The sequence below is a fragment of the Rhea americana genome, unplaced genomic scaffold (assembly GCF_003343005.1).
Source record: "Rhea americana isolate MKP2758 unplaced genomic scaffold, rheAme1 scaffold_0, whole genome shotgun sequence".
In the NCBI taxonomy this organism is placed as follows: Eukaryota; Metazoa; Chordata; class Aves; order Rheiformes; family Rheidae; genus Rhea; species Rhea americana.
In genome coordinates, this window is record NW_028185037.1 from 3,989,172 (window position 1) to 4,003,723 (window position 14,552).

At 39.7% G+C, this 14,552-nt stretch overlaps 1 protein-coding gene across 1 annotated transcript; it reads right to left on the minus strand.

Annotated features, from left to right (window-relative positions):
- Window positions 1–1,993: 1,993 nt before the first annotated feature.
- On the minus strand, window positions 1,994–14,388 carry OTUD6B (OTU deubiquitinase 6B). Its single transcript, XM_085307387.1, has 7 exons — window positions 14,221–14,388; window positions 10,704–10,858; window positions 8,836–8,931; window positions 7,178–7,490; window positions 5,373–5,434; window positions 4,598–4,704; window positions 1,994–4,119 (listed from the first exon to the last, which is right to left on the minus strand). The coding sequence occupies exons 1-7, from the start codon at window positions 14,309–14,311 to the stop codon at window positions 4,035–4,037; spliced, it is 909 nt and encodes a 302-aa protein (XP_085163513.1). The 5' UTR covers window positions 14,312–14,388; the 3' UTR covers window positions 1,994–4,034.
- Between the last annotated feature and the right edge of the window lie 164 nt (window positions 14,389–14,552).

Below are 14,552 nucleotides of genomic sequence, written 5' to 3' on the forward strand. Positions count from 1 at the left end.
ATTAACTTGCGTTTAATACATAAAGAAAAATAATTTAATAAAATATGTTAGTCCTAAACTTAAGCGTAGAAAGGCCAAGTTTCACTTTCTAAAAAAAAATCACAATCTACTTTGTAATTCACTAAAGCTAAGAACTTAAAATAACGAAATGGACAGGTCTCCAACTATATATAGTGCACATATATATATATATATAAAAAATATATATAATTACATACATATCTACACACCGGGTAATGTGTACACTTAGGTAATAAAATATAAAGCAATTTATTCTACTCCCAGTCATACTTCTTTGCTATAATAATGTTAATTTGAACAGTCTGAATTTGGACTAAATCTCATAAATCAAATTATTTTCACATATGCAGAATTACAGTTGTCTGAGTACAAAAATAGTAGCTACGTATTCTCATGAAATAAAGCATATTTAAGTGAAGAAAGTCAGTCGGAGAAGCCTGACAGGCTGGGCAGAACGGTGAAATGCCAAGGAAGGCTGTGCGCACGGGAAATCCAGAAGCGTTTATTATAAAACAGCAAAACAACAAGGAACGTGTTAAACTYGTGATAGTTATAAAATAACCTGCATCTTAATAAAGCCTGTGCATGCGTCTCCACCTGGGAGTACTCCCAGCGCGCGAGGCGGTGAGCACAGCTCGCCCGAGCGAGCCGGCGGAACCAGCCTCACGGCGGCCCAGCGCGGCCGCTCCGCGCCCCGGGCGTCTCTGAGGGCCGCCCCCGGCCCGCCGCTTCCCCCGCGGAGCCTGGGCGACACCACGAGCTCCCGCAAAGGGCGCGCACGGCGCCCCGGGGACGCCCCCCGCGCCGCCATACCGGCGGCCGCCGCCCGTTGCCACGGCAACGGCTCCGGCAACAGCGGCCGGCAACGCCGTCGCCGTAGGAACAGCGCGACGCTACGGCGCGCGGCGAAGGACATCCCGGCACGGGGCGGGAGCGCGCGCAGCCGGGCGCCACGAGCCGGCCCGAGCCCCCGCGCGGCTGCGCGCCGGCGCCGCCGCCCTCCCCCGCCTCGCTGTGGCCTCCGAGGCGGCGCCGGCACGAAGACTGCGGCGCAGCGCGGCCTCCCGGCCTCGGCCGCGGGCTCAGCGGCCGCGACGAGGAGAGGCCTTCGTAGGCCCGGCAGCGGCCAGCGCGCCGCAGCTCCCCGCCCCACACCTCTCAGGAGTTCCTGGCCCGCGTCTGTAACGGCTGCTTTCAGATCAAGCTCCTCCTTCCAGAGCATAATGCCGTAAAGCGTAACAAAACCAGCAAGAAGCATTTGGCGCACCCACCACCAGCGCCCAAAGAGGCACGGCGGCTCTGCGAAGCCTTTCGCACGGAGCRAACAGCTTGGGTTTCACCAACGCTGTTCACGCCTCGTCTTTTTGGTGACAGCTGTAATGAAGACATCGCTGGTCAGCGTCAGAATCACCATAGCTCACACTTCCCGGTACAGAAAAGATTATTCAGCCCATGAGACAGTTTCCCATTCGTGTAAGTGTACATACTGGAAATCTACTACCTTGCAAAAAATTACTTAACACAGTCCTTAAAAAAAAAAAGTGGCTGAAGAAACTGGCAAGCAATACTTTCATCAGTAGGAGAAAAACAAAAATAGCCCTGTTTTGCAAAAAAAAAAAAAGTAATCAGACACAAAGAAGTTAAAAGCTAAATTTTAAAAACCTTCGGTTTTGTTCAGTCACCATATATGGAGAAGTTCAAGAATATTTCAGTACATTTTTTAGAAGAATTCAAGTTTAACTGCCAAAATACTGAAGGTAAAATTCATTTATAAACATACATAATCAACCTCTGCTTCATAAAGAATAAAGTCTGCCCCCTCGAATAGGAAGGGTCAATTATTGGAGACCTCAGACTACAGTAGGACCATACATCATACTACCAAAGGATTGTAGAGCCATACAAACTAAATGAATAAACTTACTATAATCTGAACAAGCTAAGTACAAAATTAAAAGTGACAGCAAGAAAATTTGCCACAAAAAACAATTTATTATTTTTTGGCAAATCCCATACAACATGAGCAAGGATCTTTTGCTCATCATATTAAAAYATTCTTTTGCTTTATACAAACTGTAAACATCTTTAATAGGACAAACTGTTGGTGCAGGTGTTCCAAAAGTCCAGCATCTTTTCTCTGTCAGTTAATCAAACAAAAATGAAAACCTAGTAAATTGAAGAACTTTTTTCTCAGGGAATCAGTAAAAAGTAGCATGTGTGTTTCCTATCATACCATTTTTAAGCAACACTGACGAATATTTTTAATGATTCTTTAGTGAAATTTGTAACAGTATTATGAATAGAGATTTTTCACATCAAGGTATCCAATTTTAAGTTTGCAATTAAAAATAGGGTTTTACAGTCAAGATAGTAAACTTGATTCATCAAATTCCTATAAACACACTATATTTGCCATACTGTATCAGATAAACAAGGGTATGTCAAACTCTAGATCTGGTTAATACTTGATTTTCCTGTGACAGGCATCATTCTAATAAATTCATAATCACAAATTCTGCCTATTCAAAAAATGTGCCTGTAGTATTTTGAAATTTAAACTTTCCTCTCTTTCAAAAGTGCTTTAAATCAGACAACCTGGTCTGATCCATGAACAGAACACTTATCTCAGATTTTCTTCTTAAAAAAACAAAAAAAAAMCAGTTTATTTATTTATTTAGAAGTCCCGGGAATGCCAAACTGCTACCTAGCTTTACTGAAGGATTACAAAATGAAGACTGTTAGCTCTTAATCCTCAGCTCTGGGCAGAGGTGTTGAAATTTGACAAGAACTGTTTTTCTCCAAATCTATTCATCAGCACTAAAATACAGACAATTATGGAGTCATTGACTGAGGCTTTTAAAAAATCACTTTGTTATTAAAAAACTGATTGCATAACAACCTTGGTTTCAATATGCCGTCACTTTTGGAGTCATATTTCTAGTAACTTCAAGACAAAAAAAAGAGACGAGGCATATAAAATGAAATTTTTCTAGTCTTTTTTTCACACCAAAAGCAGCACTGGAAATCAACTTAATTCTCCTGTAGATTGCTTTTAAAGTTTCTGACAAAAAACAAGGCGGTTATTTTTACATCTGTATGCAATCAGCTGTTTGAAGTATTATGAAGCACTACACCTCAGTGCATAGAACAGCAGATCCATAAACAGAATGCTCAGATGAGTTCACTACCAGAACTGAGGAAAGTTGAAGAGTTTTCTGTTTATGAGCTTTTTGTATCAGCAAAGTGCATAAATGAAAGATTACAAAGGATGAACAGCACAGTTAACTCACATTAACGCTATGACATACAGTCATAAACAGCAATGCTCTTCCTACAGGTAGAGTAATAAGAAGAGAATCAAGTGTTCAGTTCCTAACGTCAGCTGCAAAACAAAAGAGAAGTCCTCAAACCTTGGTAAAAGCTTAAATGAAAGTCCATAAAATAAGATTATATTTGTGATTACTTCACCCAAGATATTCAGTACTACTGGATTTGCCTTCAGCTCTTCCTTGCCCAAACAAATGGGATCCTTACTACAGTATTAAAGCTGGAGCTTATGGGACTAAAGAACCACTGCAAAGGACATTCCATCAGTCTAAACAAAAGCATCAGTAATTTTAAATGTCTAAAGTCTTCCACAGTCATCAAAATCTACCAGAAATAATCCAGTAGGACTCTTCAGACAACCTTAATTCTTCAGCAGAAATGCAAATTAACCAAAATATTTACTGCTGAGTATTTTCACTATGTCATGGGATGAAGTTCTATCAAAATGTTCTGATTTACACAGCCAGCATTTTAGAGAACATTTTCTAAATGTGATCAATACCAGCAAATTCAAAATACCGTTTTTTGTTGCTTTTAAAATCAAGAGCTATTTCTAATTTACAGTCAAACCTTTTTCATTTTTACTATATTCCAGGTAGTTTTACTTTCCAGTCTGTTCAGGAGTTGACCAGAGCCCGACATATCAAGATGAAACTGTTATCCATGTGGATTTTCGACTTTTTATGCTAGCTGCCGTTTTCTGTAGCAGTGTCTGTTAGAAGTTTTACAGAATTGTAATGCTCTCCTAATCCATAGGCATGTCTCATATACCTAACAAAAATTAGAAAATTTGTGTTCAGTTTGATGAAAAGAATACTGCACGAACATTAACATTTATTAGCTTCAATGCTTAAATTCTGGTGTCTTCCTGGCACAGATTATAAATTTTGAATAAGAAATATTTTCTGCTGTTTCACACATCAATTGCACTATTACATTGTTAATTATCTGGCAGGTCAAATAACATTTTAATATACATTACATATCATGTGTAAGTATATAGTATACAAATAACATTGTAATAAAGTGGTGATTGAACCATACATCAGACGGACTGTCAGCATTTTAAGAATGTTTATTACATTATCTTTACAGTATGAAAATCATAAACACCATTTCTAACCTGCAAGATCATTACTGAAGCAGCTTTTCAATGTCAGGTATGTAATATAAAACAAAAGAGCGGATCAGCCCTCTCTTGTATAAATAAGTGAACTAATTTTAAGAGAGAATAAAATTGCATACTTACACTAGTATTATTGGTTTGCCTGAATATTCTTCACCAACAATAATAGGAGGAGAATCCATCTGCACTACTTCAATAGGCGTTTGCAAAACATGTGACAAAGCCCTTAGCTTTAAGATATAAAAGCAATTCAGTGAATAGGATCATGTCCAAAGTGGAGGAGTGTGGGGTGTTGGGAGGGAATAACACATGACATTTACTTTAAATGAACAGATGAGTTTGTGTATAAAGTTTCAATATTAGTAGAAAACATACTTTATAAAACTAAACAAATTTGCTTAGTTTTTTTTTTAAATTTAAATTAAAACCAGGTTGCTTTAATCACTGCTTTGATAAGAAACTGGTAACGTCATGTTAGCTTCAATAACTTAACTACTTCTTACATGAAACAAAAAACAGTACGAAGCAAAATGTAAACTAAGTCAAACAGAAATACGTATTTTCTCAAGCTCAAATACCATTCTGTATCACAAAATCTAACATTGTTCCAGTACAGACAGCTTTGCTGCCATCTCACTCAGCATGATAAAATACTTTCTGTCAGTGTTTCTAATGATACTGACAGAATGCAAGTTAAAGACCTTAGTAGTTTCCAAACATACCAAAACAGCAGGGGACCATCAGTAGAGGTTATTTAGGTGGAAAAACAATTATAACTATTGAAGAAAATTCTTGATAAGCTGTGAATGTGTTCCATTTTTTTTTTAAGCAGCTCTTTTTGAAGATACATTCCCTCACTTCAGATTTCACAAGTAAAAGTTAACAAGACAGTACTTACTTCCAGCTGGCCACCCCATGCAGTTGTATTTGCTATATCATCACAGTATTTTTCAAATTCCTCTGCAAGGGAAAAAAAGAAAAACAAAAAACAACTTTCAGTAATTGTCTCATTCAGGGACAAGCAATTAAGGAAAACTACTGATTGTATAATGAAAAAATAAGAAGACAAGATGCATTATGTAGGCAAATATGTTTCCTGAAGAGAAGGGAAAGGAAAAATAAGAACACTAGAGGCCAATAAAAACACAGCTAAAAAATGTAGACTGAGAACAGAAATAGAAAGAAGTACAGTCTTACATTTCAAACTTTTAATTCAAGGAACAGTTGATAACAAAAAGCATGAAATTGCATTAGTTTCTTTCTGTTTCAAAAGGTATGGTTTGAGACTCTAGAGAAGAATGTAACAGCAACTACTACATTTTGTTCTTATATTCTTATGTCAGCTAGATGTAAAATATGTTTTTAAAATCCTGTAATTATATGTAGTTCAATAGGAGGATTGGTTTGGGGGAGGTTAATTCCAAACTGGCTGCCTTGCTCTAAACTTTTGAAATACTTAAAACAAAGAAAATATTCTTTCCATAACAAGAAATTTGGGGTTAAGGAAATATAAGGAACAAAAAATGTTTCTTCATAAAAATTACTGTTACAATAATATGTGTTTATTAATATTAAAAAAACTGAATTTGCAATGAATTAGAAAAAGAGTGAAGTTACTGCTAGAATCAAATTAGTCCAAAAAGCTAAACTGGTAAACTCGCGAGTTTCCAGCATATCCACTTTTCTATGGTTTTACCAGGAGAAGAATATGGCCATACACTCTCCACAGTAGCTCTGTTAATAGCTAGACACCTTTTGTAATTATTTCCTATAGGAGATTTTCAAATGAAAACATTTTTAAATTACACCACTTCAGGCTACTGAATCCTGTAAGCAGGTTCTGCTCAGAATTGCTCTTCACACATTTTCCTTAAAACACGCTTTGACACACAAAAAAACTATGACTCCCTACTGCTCTGAAGACACCTAGTCTTCACCTGGAGCATACTTACCTTGTGACAATTATCCCTCTCAATGTGGTAAAGACTGCATTACAGCACCAGTCACTCAATGAATTCTACAGCAATAATTATTAAATGAATTCTATGAATACAGCAATAAGTTAAGAAGTGGATAAAGTAACTTGCATGGTGTTCCAGACACACAGTAAAAAATGAACGAACAGTACATTGGTGGAATAAGTAGTACATAAAATCCATTTAGCTGCATTTACTCAGCCTACAACGTTGTTCTACACTAAATGCCTTTATGTTTTCCAGTTTAATCTGTTTCTGAAAAAGAGCTGCAAAACATCTAAGGTAAACAGTGAAAAGAAAGTGTAGAATAACAACAGACACCTGTGAAAGCTATTATGAGATAGATTTGCTCAAATTTCAAGCTTATCTTATTTCTCACTAACTTTCCTCTGTCAAAGTAAAAACACTGATATCAAAGTTAACAAAATCATCGTTAACCTAGTAGATAAGCTGTTTATAATACAATTTAAATTCCATCCCAGAACATGATTACCATCTAGTAACCAAGCAATCCAGATATAAAAATATTGTCACTTCTTATGGGAAATACCAAGTTACACAGCCAATCACAATTCTGTGCTCCACAGAGAACAGCAGAAACAAACCATAACAAAGTTCAGGAACAAACATACTGTAACGGGTTTGTCCCATCTCAGCTGTAACTGAAAAGTTCAAGAATTATCACAGTTAAAACAATTCTTAAAATCTCTTCCTCTAAAATTCTTACCTCTGCTATACATGTCTCCAGTACTGGAATTTGTTAAAAATGGCAAGAAATCATCAAAGTGACTTTGCATATACTTTGCTGTTTGGTTCCTGAGAGTTGCAACAGTCCAGGAATTTTGGTGATCCTTGAGCTGATCTTCAATAGCTCTGTACATGCAATGGCCATCTGATGGGATCTGCTTAATCTCCAAGTGTCTTGCTGCCAATAGGGAGGCAAGTTTCTGACTTTCAAGATGTCTAGCACCTGTTAAATTTTCTATCTCAGCTTCAGCTATCCTTTCTTCTCTTTCTTTCTCCAAGGCAGCTTTTCTTTCCTTAGATTTAAAACACACAAAATTATTTGCCAGATGCATGCCTACTGTTACAATAAGAACTATKTCAAATGCTAAAATTAAGAAAATGTCTGTACAGCTCTTCAAATGTCTCCTCAATACATTCATGTTTGTGAATGCTCTCCCTAATCAGTACTACCTAATTTTACAAACTTCCTAGACCCAAAACTTAGGAAATGTAAATAACCAATGCGTCCTAACTGCCTCAGTTAGGTCCACACCCAAAACTGTGTAACAAGAGAACTCTTTAATTATTTCAACACATAGAAATAACACTTTGCAAAACCCATAAAGAGGCTATTAATCACAATAATTTCTATATTTTCTATACCTATAAATTTCACCACTTTGGCAAACCACACAGAATAGTATAAGTCATAGGAAGGGGTATTCTAATTAAACAAGAGATTTTTATAGAATGCTGCATAAGTTTTGGCCTAAGCTAACAAAGGAATAAGAATCAAAGTAGAAACGCAAATTAAATAATAATAATAATAAAAAAGGAGTACAAGGGATGATCTTTTCATTTTCATAGTTAAAATTCACCACAAAGCAAGATCCGACTAGTTTATACAACCATGATATAGGAAAACTAGACTGCAAAGTTTCCAGTTTGCCAAGAAATAGAGCCATGAATTAACAGCATCCATTTATCATTATTTGTAACGGTGCATCTCTGCATTAGAGATCACACATCTGAAGACAGACTTTGCCCTGAACTCACATTCATGCAAGTACAAGACTGTTTATCCTTTGCACATCTGAAGCCTGAACAAGACTTAACCCCAATGGCCTAGACAGTAGTATTTCTTCAACATCTCAAAAGTTTAAAAGAATTTCACTATTAAAATTCTTTTCCTTCATTAAATTATCAAGTTCTATTACTTGCATATTTTACAAGCAGTATTTTAGATTACTTTAATTCAATTATTTTATGTATGAATAGTTTCAGTGAAATTTCAGTAAAATTCCTTCAAAATCATTTTGGGATGATTTTTAATTTTTTTTTTCTGGCTCCCATCTCCTGAACTCTTCTGGTTCCCAGCTTATCACTGAGTGTAAACAAGTGCAGATATTTAAAAATGCCTACAGATCTCTAGATAGCAGTCGTACAGATTTTCAACACACCTGGTAGATAAGACACCAATACTGAGTTAGCCGTGTAGTATCTCCTGGAAAATTCTTTAGCTTCAGTTACCACAGTTAAGTTTAGATAAATATAACTTCAACCAAATGTTAGAAAGCTACTCTTGGCATAGAATTACCACCATTTCTTTGAAGAACTCATTTAACATTTAAACAATTTACTTAAGCATTTAAGTCATACCCGCCTCTTCTGTGCTTTTGATATTCGAGGATGCTGAATGTGTTGCTCTAGTCTTTCAAGCTCTAAATTTGCAACCCCATCAGCTACAGAATCTAGCTAAAAAAAAGAACAAAGAGTTAATAATTGAAGTAATATAAATGATAACCAAGATGTGCATCTCCTGAAACAGTTTTAAAGGTATGTTTCTAGGTAATTTCACTGTATATATATGAAGTTTATCCACAACAACCTGTGTAACACAGTACCGTAAAAAGCCAAAGTAAAGCATCTCACATCTCAATCCAGCATTGTTTGATTTCTTTTTATCTAGTCTCAACAAAAAATAGTTATGAACTGCATACCTGAAATTTAATTCATATGTTGTTTCATAGGCTCCACATTGAAGCCTGAGCACTGCTTAGTGGCTACAACGGAATGTTTTCCTCAAAGTACCAGCAGATAGTCTGTTAAACTGAAGTACCTAAACAGCTGTTACCAAGTTCTGTTACCATCAGAGCAGGAGAAGGCTCCACCTTCCACACCAAAGTACCACRAGCAGTTGTTAAAGACAGCGTTGACAGTTGTCAAGAGCAATGTCAAATCGAGCCTCATTATGTTACTGATCAGATGCCATCCAAGGAGATATGCACATCTGAATAAAAAAAGCTGAGAAATAAAAGAATACATACATCTCAAACCTAAATCCTCTCAGGGAAACCTATGTCCGGGGCAAGGATTCTCGCTCGAAAGGTCCTCAGTCAATTTCATCTGGCTAAATGAGCTGTCAAAACTAACTCTTGAAACCAGTCTATACTAAACATAAGCACTATGTTTAATGTTTCTGCATTAATCATCTGCTTAAGCATCCGACTAAAAATTAAAACATGTAAGATTTTTATGGGGTCATAACGCTTGTAAACCAAAACTTTTCACAACAGCACTCAAGTTCTTAATCAAAGACAACTTTATTTGTTTCTTTAAAATGTTTACACAGCTGAAAGATGCACATTGTTAAGTAAACACTTAAAAAGATATACAACCAAGAAGCATTATCATCATTCACAGATAACTGTACTGCACCAATTTAGCCATTAATTGTATTCCTTTTTAGGCAGGAGAAAGTATATGAATGAGCTCACTTGCACAAATAGTCCTTACATTCAAGCATATGATACAAATATAGTTCTTTTCAGTACTGCATACACAAAATGAAAACTATGAATTCCAAATTCCTTACAACAAGAGTCTCAGTCACCCTACTTACTAATTAGTGATAAAAACGTAGGTGAATTATTGTAAGTCACACAAGTATTTATAGTATTTAGTTTACATAACTGGTCATATTTCCTGCAATTAATTTTAGATTTCTCTTTAAAATAAAATGATGTTTGCCATCAAACAGCACACAAGAAATATTTAAGTAGCTAAGCTGCTACAACCTGCAGAATAAGCAACATTTAAGAAGTCAACTCTCATCACCACAAAAAGCGTGTTCTTAAAAAAAGTTCAATTACATTACTCACAGAATTGCAAAATGAAACAAACTGAATCGGTCAAAAATTTATCAAAGAAGGTCATTAATTTTCTAGTAAGTCTACATAAGATAACTACAACATAACAAGAACTAAAAAGTAATTATTCTTTAAGAATACGTAACTATTATTGTAGCTTCAGGAGTAAAACCAAATACCTCTCAACAAAAACAATAATACAGTTAAATATTCCTTCCAGCAATGCCCATCTACTATAATAGCTGAACCTTTCTCAAGATGAAGATTTACCAGAAGAAAATGAGGCATACTTTAAGACTGAATTATCAATTTTAAAAGTTAAAGAATCGCTAGTACAAGCTGTACTGGTACAAATTCAGCTAAAGTTAAAGCATGTACCTTATTCTGCTCAGGTGAAGCTTCCTTCAGCTGCTTTAATTCCTCCTTGTGCTTCTGTTCAAGTTCTGCCTCCAGCTTGGCAACTTCATCAGCCAGCTGTTTTCGTCTCTTTTTATCATTCTTAGGAACAGCATTTTTCATGCCTTGAATTTTGGCTGTTAAAGAAGTAGTGCAATAAGACATTACCCCTGAAGATAAGATACTCTACAATCATTCTAGGAAAGAGGATTGCAAGTCATAACAAACAAAAATCTCAACATATTAGTATATTGCAACAGTTAAGACATTAGGCTGTCCATTATGACTATTACTGCTATTATGAACGTTAAAAACACAGCAGAACTCAGCCTCAGTTTCTTCAAATAGGATTATCTGGGAATTAAGATTTCAAATCTTTTTGCAGGAAAGATGTGTAAATTTTTCATCACACAGGTAGCAGACTAAAAGTGAAAACAGAGTTTACCAGTTCTTAGAATAACATTTTTTAAAGCAAAATTAGTATTAGAGAAAAAATGGTTGGTTAGGGATGTGAAGGTTGGGAACAGCCTTGGATCCAGTGACCATAAGGAGGTGGAGCTCAAGATCTTGAGAAGAGGGAGCAGGGCAAAATGTAGGATCTCAACTCAGGACTCCAGGAGAGCAGACCTTGGCCTGTTGCTTGGAAAAATCCCATGGGACAGGACCATAGAAGGAAGAAGGGTCCAAGAAATCTGATTAATATTCAAGGATCACCTCCTCTAAGTTCAAGAATGGTCCATCCCAATGAGTGAGAAGTCAAGCAAAGGCAGATCAGCAAGGAGCTTGTGGCAAAACTCAAATATAAAGTATATAGAAGGTGGAAGCAGGGGCAGGTGGCCCTGAAGGAATACAGAGAATAAATAGAACTTGTCTGATCATGCAGGGACAGGGCTAGGAAAGCTAAAGCCCATCTTCAGTTTAATCTGGCAAGGGATGTCAAGGACAACAGGAAGAGATTCTTTAAGTACAGCAGCAGCAGAAAGAAGACTTGAGGAAATGTAGGACACTCCTGAATGAGACAGGGGCCCTGGTGACAAAGGGCACAGAAAAGGGACTGATTTTTTTTTTTTTTTTTTTTTTTGCCTCAGTCTCTTCTGTTAAGACTGTGGTTTTCAGGAATCCCAGGCCACAGAGACTGCAGAAAATTTTGGAGAACAGAAAACTTTGCTTTGGTGGAAGGGGGTGAAGTTATGGAATATTTAAGCAAACTGAACATACACAAGTCCACGAGCCCTGATAGAATACACCCACAAGTGCTGAGGGAACTGAGTGATGCCACTGTGAGGCCATTCTCAATCATCTTTGAAAGGTCATGGCGATCAGGACAGGTGCCTGAGGACTGGAAGAAAGCAAGTATCATTCTGACAGGCAAAAAAAAGGACCCAGGGAACTGCAGGTCAGACAGCCTCATCTCGATGCCTGGAAAGGTGACGGAACCTTTCCTGGATACCTGAATCCTGGATACCATTTCCAAGCACATGAAGGACAAGAAGGTGATCAAGAGCAGTTACCATGGAATCACAAAGAGGAAATCGTACTTAATCAACCTGACAGCCTTCTACAATGAATTGATAGTCTTGGTAGATGAGGGGAGAGCAGTGGACGTTGTCTACCTTGACTTCAGTAAGGCTTTTGACACTGTTTCCCGTAACATCCTCATAGGCATGCTGATGAAGTAGAGGCTAGACGAGCATACAGTGAGGTGGACTGAAAACTGCCTGAATGGCAGAACTCCGAGGGTAGTGATCAGTGGTGCAAAGTCCTCTTGGGGGCTTGTAGCCATCAGTGTCCCCCTAGGGGCCAGTACTGACTCCAACCCTGTTCACCTTATTCATCAGTGACCTGTATGGAGGGAAAGGGTACACCCTCAACAAGTTTGCTGACGATACAAAACTGGGAGGAGTGGCTGATACACCATAAGGCTGTGCTGCCATTCTGCCTGTCAAGGTCCCTCTGAAGAGATGGGCAGAGGGGAACTCCTGAAGTTCAACAAAGGGAAGGAAGTGCAGAGTCCTGCACCTAGGGAGGAATAACCTTGTTCATCAATACAGGGTAGGGGCTGACAGGCTGGAAAGCAGCTCTGCAGAGAAGGACCTAGGAGTCCTGGTTGACAAGCTGATCATAAGACAGCAGTGTGCCCTTCTGGCAAAGAAGGTTGTGTTAGGGGGAGAGAGAGCACTTCCAGCAGGTTGAGAGAGTGATCCTTCCCTTTGCTAAACACTAGTGAGGCCACACCAGGAGAACTGTGTCAAGTTCTGGGCTCCCTGGTGTAACTGAGATATGGATTTACTGGAGGAAGTCCTGCAAGGGCTACTGAGATGATTAATGGACTGGATCATCTCTGATGTGAGGAAAGGCAGAGAGAGCTGGAATTGTTTAGCCTGAAGAAGGCTCAGGAAGAATCTTTTTAATATGTACAAACATATGAAAGGCTTCATCTTCCTTATACTCTCCCTTCTCATGCCCAGTGACAGAAGAGGCAAGGGCACAAACGGAAGCACAGAAAGTTGTCTGAATATAAAGAAAAAAAAAAAGAAAAACTTTTGTACTGTAAGCACTGGAAGCAATTTTATTAATAAAAATTAAAAGTGAAATTGAAATCCATGCAAGAAGTTAAGGAACACACACAACTTTAACACATAAGGAGAGTACAAACTGTGCAGAGGATGGAGAGGATCATTAGGTGGAGATGCTGGATATTCATGGGCTGAGATCCATATTACTTTAATTCTTATGAAAAAAATTGTTTTGCTATCCATCAGTTGCACTTCTCAAGAACACATTTTTCAAGCAGGTGATGCATGTAGGTCACTTGCCTCTCCTAACCAAAAACAGTTTGGTTTCATCTGCTGTGTCTCCCCTTTCTTAGGTGGAGAAAGACTGAAACTAAATATTCCCTTTTTAGCCTTCTCTTCCTTTGGCTAAACATGTAACTCCCTTGGCCCTTCCTGACTTGTACTCCAGCCATGTAACCCTGAGTCTTGGCTCCTACCCCTCATTTCAATGTCGATCAAATCTGAGGAAAGAAGAGGCATCTCAAAGCTCGCAATCCTTCAGATTTCACAATAACGTGCAGATAAAYAGTCCCTCTCCTCCTCCCTATCCCTCTAACTGATGACAGGCTGCAGATTGACCTTTCACTCGACACCAAGAAAGCCAAGCATACAAACGACCTTCTCAGTGCTCCAACTAGGAGAACAGCCCAACACAAGGGGCGTCCTCGCCCACGACACCCCGGGGCACGTGAATCCAGCCAGCAGAACCGCTTAGTCACGTTGCTCTGCCGCCACCGGGCAGGTGCAGTGCGGCGCCCCCACCCCTCCCAGCTCCTCCCTCCGCCGGGCGCCCCCCGCGGCGCCCCCAGCCTCGCCTGCGCCTGCCCTCGGCGTGAGGGCGCCGGGCCGGGGCCGAGGCCGGGGCCGGCCCGCCAGGCCGGGCGCCCCGCCGCTCTCCCGCCATCCCAAGGGCCTGGCGCCGCGCCGGGCCCCTCGCGCCTCACCCTGGAGCTCCCGCTTCTCCTTGCGCTGCCGCTTCACGAGCTGCTGCAGCGGCTCGTCCGCCCCGGACTCCTCGTCCCCGGAACCCTCCATGGGCGCCGCGGCCACCGCCTCGCCCGCGGCGCCGCGCGCGCGCGCGACCTCCGACCCGCCGCAGGAGGCGGGAGCGCGCCGCGCTTCCGGGAGCGCGAACCCGCCCCGCCCCGGCGAGGCCCCGCCCCCGGCAACGGCCGCGTCCCAACGGCCGCGTCCTGCCTCCCCCGGCGCCGGCGCCGGCACCGCGCCCGGTGCGGCCACACCCCCGCCCGCAGGCGCTGAGGAAGGAGCCTGGGAT

Excerpts from the sequence above, each read along its gene's own strand:
- OTUD6B (XM_085307387.1), bottom strand. The coding sequence starts at position 14,311 with ATGGAGGGTTCCGGGGACGAGGAGTCCGGGGCGGACGAGCCGCTGCAG. Across the intron at positions 10,859-14,220 it reads GGAGAAGCGGGAGCTCCAGG|CCAAAATTCAAGGCATGAAA; the intron begins GTGAGGCGCGAG and ends CTTCTTTAACAG. Across the intron at positions 4,120-4,597 it reads GGCAAACCAATAATACTAGT|GTATATGAGACATGCCTATG; the intron begins GTAAGTATGCAA and ends AATTTTTGTTAG.